The 9131-nt window shown below is 35.0% G+C and overlaps 1 protein-coding gene across 1 annotated transcript; it reads left to right on the top strand.

Moving 5' to 3' along the window:
- The first annotated feature begins 1836 nt into the window (after nucleotides 1-1836).
- LOC576161 (vacuolar protein sorting-associated protein 13A) lies at nucleotides 1837-7113 on the top strand. Its single transcript, XM_030995179.1, has 6 exons — nucleotides 1837-1923; nucleotides 2424-2660; nucleotides 3154-3302; nucleotides 3963-4086; nucleotides 4432-4488; nucleotides 5300-7113. Exons 1-6 carry the CDS (start codon nucleotides 1861-1863, stop codon nucleotides 5369-5371), a joined length of 702 nt encoding a protein of 233 aa, XP_030851039.1. The 5' UTR covers nucleotides 1837-1860; the 3' UTR covers nucleotides 5372-7113.
- Nucleotides 7114-9131: the final 2018 nt, after the last annotated feature.

Below are 9131 nucleotides of genomic sequence, written 5' to 3'. Positions count from 1 at the left end.
GATGTGATTAGATTTTGGAGCACGTAGGCCAAAGGTCAAGGGTCACAGAGGTCAACTTATGAAATTCCATACATTGAGATTGTTATAATATCTCAAGAACCACTGGAGATTTAAACTTCAAACTTAATGATAGTGTGTATCACCATAGGAAGACAATCTGATTAGATTTTGGAGCACGTAGGTCAAAGGTCAAGGGTCACAGAGGTCAACTTATGAAATTCCATACATTGAGATTGTTATCATGATATCTCAAGAACCACTGGAGATATAAACTCCAAACTTGATGATAGTACATGTATGTATCACCATAGGAAGACAATCTGATTAGATTTTGGAGCACGTAGGTCACAGGTCAAGGGTCACAGAGGTCAACTTATGAAATTCCATACATTGAGATTGTTATCGCGATATCTCAAGAACCACTAGAGAATTTTCACTTCAAACTTAATGATAGTATGTATTACCATAGGAAGACGATCTGTTTAGATTTTGGAGCACGTAGGTCAAGGGTCACAGAGGTCAACTTGTGAAATTCCATGTCTTCAGCTCGTTATCGCGATATCTCAAGAACCATTTGAGAATTTAAACTTAAAACTTAAGGATAGTATATATATCACCATAGGAAATCAGATTAGATTTTGGAGTACATGTATGTCAAAGGTCATAGAGGTCAACTTGAAAAATTCAGACTACATGTATAGGACTTGTCATGATATGTCAAGAACCACTTGAAATATGTTCCGTTACTTAACCCGTACTTAACTGGGCTATTTTGAGCACCTCCCTGACTGGGGGGGGGGGGAGGGGCCGATTGCCTCGAAATTTGGCACTCGTCTTGAGAAATTGCGCAAAGGAAGAGACCTCACTATTATTTTGCTGAAAATTGCTTATTTTATCAATTATGCTAATTTATGCAATTGCATAAAGGAAAAGACCTCACTATAATTTTGCTGAAAATTACTTATTTTATCAATTATGCTAATTTATGCAAATCAAATTCATGAATAATGATTTTTATTAACAATTACATAAATAAAGCTTTTACAGAGTTGATTTTGTGGCAAGAAGTTTCTAAAAAGCCTATCGGGCATTATCACATAAAAAAATTGTCCATGTCTATTTCAATTCTTATGTATTTCATTGTTTTATGAACTTCTTTTGTATTCTATTGTTATTAATTCTTAATCTTATGTATTGTATTGTTTTAGGACTTCTGATACTTGAGTTTGTTACGTATCAATATTTTGCTTGAATAAATGATAACTAAACTCTAAAGAGTAAAATTATGCTGATTTATAGACCAAACTAGAAACTTCACTTTGCCTATCATTTTGTACACAAAATGACAAATTTCTCAATTTTCGGCTTGACCTTAGGTCACAATAGGTCAAGTAACTCTCTAGTTTAAATTGCTCTATGGCGGAGGCATCATTTTCGACTGCACGCAGACAAAATTCCATCTAGTTTAAAATCTGTCTTTAAAAGTGCTTGACAAATTTGAAAGTTCCAAGCAAAATGATGATGATCATTTCTGCATGTAATAATCATATAAATGTCAGTATTAATTTACAAATTTCGAGAAATTTGAAAAGTTTTATTTTGTGCTTTTAATTCTTTTTATCTTTTTGTTATTCTCTTTCTGCCAAATATATTTTGGATTTATGTCTTGTTATAGACCAACAATGGTTGAATAGTACACCATGTTTATTCAAAGGAAAAATTGGAAATTACATGCAGTTAATAGCAGAGGTTAATAGCAGAGTGAGGCGCATTACACTTATAATGCTTAAATACAAAATACATAATACTCAAGTTTGTTTTGTTTATCTTCCTGTTTTTGTGTAGAATCGAGAGAGGCGAATGAGGAGACATCCAGATAGCTTCCCATTCCAGCTGCTCAATGCCGGCCAGGGCTTTGTCATGGTATGTGTATTGATATGAATCTTAACGGTATGTCGGCGTTCCCCAAGGGACAGTGCTTGGACCTTTACTCATTCTAATCTTATGCAGTGAATCTTGACAGTATATCCTTAGGGTGAAAATGTTCAAAATAATAATAGTTTGTTCTTATATGGCGCTTTTTCAGGACCGCAGGCCTCTCAAAGCTTTTTACAGATATATACATTATGACCCCGGTCATCGGATTCAGACTTACCCACACACAATGTATGAATATTCTCCACTCCTTGGGGAGCATTCCAGCCACTTGCTAATCTAACCACATTAGCTTTCGCATCATTCCGGGTAACCATTTAACACCTGGGTGGAGAGTGGCAAATGTAGATCAATGTCTTGCACCAGGACATTAGTGGCGTGGTGGGACTTGAACAGCGGACCTTGAGTAACTTATGTTTAGGCCTTTTTCAAGAACAAGTGCTATAAATGTCTCTACAAATGTCTTTTGTTGTTGTGTGTAATCTCAGGGCATAGTATTGGGTCTATCAGGAGTGGTAACCTCCCCCATCCATGGAGCACAAGAGGATGGTATCAAGGGATTTTTCAAGGGGATCGGGAAGGGCTTGATGGGACTCATCGCTAAACCCCTCGGAGGAACCATCGATGCCATCACCCTGGTCCTGGAGGGTATAGAGAGGGCAGCAGAGGCCGGTGAGCAGGTCGTAGGTCGGCTGCGCATCCCGAGGTTCATCAATTCCACAGAGGTGAGATGGATATCTGAACATTGCTATTTTGTTTCCTCTCATTCAGTTCGCTTTCTGTGGGAATGTTCTGCATAAATTAAATAATTAAATTCTTTTTATGCTTTTCACTATTGTTTAAGAGTGTTATAATCATTAGATATCTGCATGGTTCATTTAGCTCTCCTGATTCAATATTTGAACCACTTTGTAAATGAATAAAATAAAATATGTACCTTGTTGATACTTAACTGGCAATTTTTTCAAGTTTCTTCATGATATTTTTGTCCCTCTGAGCCATTTTAAGACTAAATGTTTTTAAATTAATGTAGATGTAGCTTCCATAAAGATGAAATTTCCAATAATGGTACAGGCATGTACTTTACTCATACTGTGTATGTTCAATCACTGGTGATTTTTAGTGAAATATTTTTTTTTTACTGTAGGCCTGTATTGCAATGTATAGCACTGTTCATTCATTAAACCAGCTGATCTCTCTTTTCTTCTATCTCCACAGGGTCTGACGCCATATTCTCCATACAGGGCTGTAGGTAACAGCATCCTACACAACATCAGACACAAGGAGATCTTCAACACTGATATCTACTATGCACATGCTACTGTATCATCGGATAGCACTCCTGATGTAGTACTAATCACAACAAGGTCAGTATAGAAACAATCATATTTTGAATGTCAAAGTGGTATTTTTCAATAATTTTTTGCAAGAAATGAAATAAAGGATCATTTTATACATTGTAAGTTCACGTAATTTTTAATCTCTGTGCAATGCCAATGGATTTAGCCAACCATGTGCAAGGTAAACATTCAAAGGATGTGAAAGTGATTACTATGGAAAGCTTTTAGCCTATTGTAGTTTGCAAGCTTTTATATTCTCAGCCACTAGGAGGATCACAGGACTGTAGTTTGCAGATATGATGGAAATGCTATATGTATTTACTACAGTATGTGAAAGTTTGGCTGATAATATACAATGAGAATTTAGTTTTTACTAATCATGAATCAAATAATTCAAATGAACCAAGAAAAACAGACAAAAAATAGAAATGACAAATTAAATTTTCCTTGTAATTTTGTCTTTTGTTTGATCCAAGACAAGGCTGTCAACTTGATATACATGTAATCAGAGGACATACTAAAAAAACCGATAATGTTGGTAATGTATGGGACCTTAAACTTGCCCTAAGTAGCTCAAAATTTGAAAACCTGAAAAGGCCTGAAGAGATTTGAAAAGTAATCTCCATTATAACTAAGTATAGTTTATTAGACGATGTTATGTATTTGATGTTTGGTTTTTTCTTGCAGGAGAGTCCTGGTCCTAGAGAAGTGTCGCTGGTCTGGAGGCTGGGACCTGGAACAAGGAGACCGCTTCAAGACCATCCTGACCCTACCAAAGAGAGATGGCAATAAAATCATCTTTGATGCCGTGGTAAGTGATCAATTGAGACACTGTGGTTCAGGGGTTTGTACTCTGTATGCCTTATGAGTAGGTTGCTGATTCAAATCCCATTCTACTGCATGCACCTTACCCAAGTAGGATCAGAACAAGATAGTGGCTAGAAAGGCAATAATTACAATTTAAAAATTAGGAGTGTTTTTTTTTCCCCAATATCTTTGTTAAAAAGAAGTCTTTGATATAAAACTTTTTGATAAATGAAATGGCATGAATTTTTGTTCATCTTTGTCTGTGTCATTCCCTTTAATCGATGCATTAATTTACATGGTGTGAAATTCTTAAAACCATTTAATTATTTTTGTGTTTTTTATTTGACAGCATGAAGGGAAGGACAAGAAGCGAGAGATTGTTTGTGAGAATCCAGAACTCTGCCAGGTAAGTTTGTGTCTAATGGTGTTGAAATGCCATTGTGATCTTTAATGATGATGATTAAAGGAAGATCTTTTTGCTTTCATTACTACTCTCAACTTCTGACAACGGATAGTCAAACTGTTTGAAACATCGAGCCACTCCTACCCCCCATCCTCTCCCACTGGTGCTATAGTTCTCCTTAGAACTATAAGCTAAGAAAGATAACCAACAGTCCTTTTCAGGACTACAAACACTCAAGAAAGAAAGATTACCGAGAGTCCTTTTCAGGAACCCCCAATCCTCCCCCCTCTCTAACATGGTGCAATCGCAAGTGTACTGTATACTTTCAACTTGTTGAATAAAACCCTGGGTACATGTAACTGTGGATAAAAACTTGTTACTAACGCTATTCAGCGATGATTTTATTGCTCTTTCAGAACTTTTTAGAAAGACGTTTGAAGAAAGAATGTACAGACAGACAGAGGGAGGTAGGGGGGGGGGGGTGTGAGAATTCTGTCGATAACAGAAATCGTTGATTTAAAGCATCTTTTTTCCAATGATGATTTGAGCGAATTAACTTTGCTACTATGGATGATGACTATGATTACTTCTCTATGTGTAGTTATGACGATACAGTATGTATATAATATTACAGTTATTCGTGCATAAAGACAAAGAGAGGTCTCATTTAAAAAATCTATATTGATTCGAATCTGAAAACTTTCAGGAGTGTTTTTTATCAAACAGTCCAACTGTTTTCATAATCATACCAAGATTGGAATCAGAACCTTCAAAACAAACAAAAGTTCATTGTAATCATTGTTGTTTTCTACAGTGGGTGCTGGTCCGGCTTGAAGAAGCTCTCCGGAAGTTCCAGGTGGAGAAAAATCGGACAGTGACCATCTAAACAGCAGCTGGATCCAATGAGCACAGTCTCCATGCAGGCTAGATGGAGGAGAATGCAGGAGATCCATAAAGGGAAGCAGAGACACCAAAGGATCAGAGCCATCTATATACAGAGTTTGGCCAACCCGGTTCGAGTTGGACACAATATGGCGACTACTGCTTTGTTGGGCAAGCACAAAACAAAAGAATATATGCCATGTTGTGACCCAGTGAAACTAAGTTAGCCAAACTCTCCTAATCAATGGCACTGCCAAGGATAGAAGCATATGAGGCAGTTGTATGACTCGTCCTTCAAGGACAATTGCTCTGTGGTCATTGTTTTACATCCATCCAACATGATAACTAATGCTAACCCTTACTCTAAACCTGATCAAAATCCAATGGCAACCCATACCCTAAACCTGGATCTTGGATGTGGGTTTCAACTGTGAGACATGGGAACCTCGCCTGAGGAGAGGAAGATTAGAGGTGCGATATACAGCTCGGAGGACTATAATGGGACAAGCTTAGAGATAAGGGTAGATATATATTAGTAGAGGGTGTAGAATGGATAAGTATTTTAGTGGTTTCAGGAGATGTTGGGAAACTGTAAAGATGAAGCCATGGAATCAACATGACAGATGAAAAGCTTTCGATAAGAAGATGATTGTTTGACGAAATAGTCTGTACTACAAGGAAATCATGGTAATATATGTGAAAATGTACATGTATTTAGTTGAATTCAGAGGATTTCATGTACATGTGTTTTGTTTGTAAACTATGTCTTTAATCAAAGTCAACTTTCACACTATTTTTCTTGTTTAAATTGCAATTATCTTGACTAAAAAACATGATTAAGAGCAGTAGTTAAATTGATGATACTATTGATGTGAATAAATATTTGTGATGTTAATGATCAAGAAATATAATATGGTTTCTGTTGAAGGCCGTCAAGTTTAGTGGCCTAAGCAACTAAGAAACTATTTTTTGAAACCTTCTCTAAGTTTTATGTAGGAAGAGCATTTTAGTCCTCTGTTTTGTTTCAGAATAAGGATGAGGGTCATGGGCCGTTATCAGTGACCTTCTTGTTTCATCACCTCCAGTATATGCATTTGACTAGAAAGTAGTGCTCTTGCGCAAAGCATTGTGTTGTGTCAGCATTTTCTATAGAGCCATCATTGTTTCTAAATTTACATGGTATTCTAATCTTAAATTGTGAAGTGAACTTGATAGAAGAGATTAGATTATTTTTTGTGAAGCAGATTTATTGTGCCAATATCATGATTTGTAGTTGTAATAATGATTATGATCATATTGATTATTGTTATGTAACTTGGCCATTTGAAAAGCTGACCAGTAGATTGATAGGAAATCAAGAGGAACATTGCCGAATGAACGTTGCTGCATCCCGGTCTTGCAATGTATATGTGGTATTCAAGGTATACCTCAAACAATAGAAGTGGGTAGGAGGTGGGAAGGAATTTGCAACTCATTTAGGTACACTGTACTCTGGAAGGCAGAGTTTGAAAGTGCCAATCATGATATATTTCATAGAAAAGATGTCTTTTGCTGATGTATTCTAGCTGCAGTGTTAACTATTTTAAAGATTAGTACATGTATTAATAGTAAAGTCATGATGAGTAGACCTTAATTCAGTTGTTTCATTGATGTAAGTATGAATGCAAAATATGATAAATCTCTTGAATGAGAATGTTAGCCCCTCATTTGGATGTACATATACCAGTATTACCCTATAAATGGATGAAAAAATATAATCAAGTTTTTTTATATTTTCAAATTTTCTCTGTCAGATATAAACACTATTCTGCTATCATGTCCAATGAATTTTATGAGCCACTAGACTTTGAAAAGAAGCAGACGATTTCACCCATTTTATGGTAGCATTTCATTAAATACATGTACAATTCATCTATAAAATGTTTAGATAAATTTAGCTTCAAACAGTAATGCTCTGTTTGCAATAGATATTCCAGCCTGTGCAATGACAAGATGATTTAGTTTACATTGGTTGATTTTTCATCAAGATCCATTAATATTTCTGGATGGAGATGTAACATTGTATGATGAAAGGGTGTCAAGCAATTTTCCAGACAGAAGTCACAGTCCAATATTGATGGCATTCTCAATAAATCTATAAAGCTTGTAATTGTTATTACAACTCATCTCGTTTCTATATTGGACATTTGCCAAACTGTAAGTTGCTGCATGTTTTATGATTTACAGCACATAACTTGTCTGCATGTTTATAAGTTATAAGGCAATGCTGAGTATTGGTTTAGGTCATAAAAGTGAACAAAACTTTCAATATTTTACAGATTGCTTACTTAGTCACTGATATATCTGTAACAACTATTATATTCTAGTGGCTTTAGATTGTAGACCAAGAATTCCATAATCATTACTTGAATTTCGTTTCAGATATCCCTTTATTTTTCTCTCATAAGTTTATATGTACATACAATGTGTGATCATTTTAGTCAGAATAAATTTCTTGGCCCCTAGATGTAGGATGATAAACAATAGGCAAAATGAAAAAGGCTAGATTCTCTGATTATTTTTTAGGTTGTGTATCAATTTCACTGACCTTGATCAAAACTGTTGAAGCATAAGTGAAGGTTGTGTTATGTCTTTTCTTTTGAAATGTGTTGATGTATTAATAAAGCAAAAGTGACTGCATTTTATAGCTAGAGGCTTTTTGTTAGAGGTTGCTTTTTCCACCGTGCAATATATACTTTCTGCCATGAATGTATTTCTGCTTTCCTTTCAACATTATGTTGTGAATTTCCATTCTTTATTTTGTATTCCATATATTTCTATCTCAAAGATGAAATGATATAATCTTGTAAAAATTATTTCCTAAATCATCCCTCTCTCTCCCATCAAGTCAGTCATTTAAATTAATGTCTATGGTGATATTTTCAAAAACCATTATAAATCATTATGAACAAGGACATAAAATGTTTATATGGACAAATATATGAATGTGTTCAAGTGCTATAGCAAGCATGTTGCATACTGTTTGTGTTTGTTAGTATTCATGAAAGAGTGTACAGGTAATCTCATGATAGCGTATAGGCTGTCAGAATTTTTGTTTGTAAATGTAGTTAAGAAATTCATTAGATTCCATGTCTGTTTGGAGCCAGAATGACATTATTTAATACATACTTCAACACAGAATAAACTCCCTTCTGGCTCTAAACAGACGACTTGCTGTCATTGACTATTTTTCAAAAGTATTTCTGTTCTACAACATTCCTTTCTTTTGAAATCAATATCTATGCATTCATGTTGCTATGAAAATATACAAGTATTTCTGATTGTTATCAAATGAATTAATGCATGATAATACCATATGAAGTATGCAGAAAAGTAAATGTTTCTTGCTAGACCTTCCACCAAATATTTCAAATACATGTATTGTATTTCAAAAGTTCTTTGTTTTGTAGTTGTTGCATGTAGTTATTATTGAATTATATTTCAATCGAATGAATTACGTAACATCCCTTGTGAGATGGTCGCCTGAAAATATGAAAGATGGTTTTGAACAAAACTAATTCAACAAAGCAAACACTAGCAGAAAATGAAGTCATTTGACTTGTGAATGATTCTAAATGGTAAAGCAGTATACTTTTGTTGTTCTCTTTTAAATAGACATACATTAGTTGTACGTTTTGATAAGTCCTAGGTTTCAGTCAGATATGTATTGGTGGTCTTGCTAGACTTGAATACAGAGACAAAACCGACTTTGATTTTGTCTTTGG

This window comes from Strongylocentrotus purpuratus, unplaced genomic scaffold (genome assembly GCF_000002235.5).
Source record: "Strongylocentrotus purpuratus isolate Spur 01 unplaced genomic scaffold, Spur_5.0 spur5_scaffold_21, whole genome shotgun sequence".
Classification (NCBI taxonomy): Eukaryota; Metazoa; Echinodermata; class Echinoidea; order Camarodonta; family Strongylocentrotidae; genus Strongylocentrotus; species Strongylocentrotus purpuratus.
This window is presented reverse-complemented; position numbering and strand designations above follow the sequence as displayed.

What these genes read in the sequence shown, in the direction of transcription:
- LOC576161 (XM_030995179.1), top strand. Translation starts at nt 1,861, where the DNA reads ATGAGGAGACATCCAGATAGCTTCCCATTCCAGCTGCTCAATGCCGGC. An exon ending in GGTTCATCAATTCCACAGAG is followed by an intron (nt 2,661 to 3,153) that starts GTGAGATGGATA and finishes CTATCTCCACAG; the next exon opens with GGTCTGACGCCATATTCTCC. An exon ending in AAATCATCTTTGATGCCGTG is followed by an intron (nt 4,087 to 4,431) that starts GTAAGTGATCAA and finishes TTTATTTGACAG; the next exon opens with CATGAAGGGAAGGACAAGAA.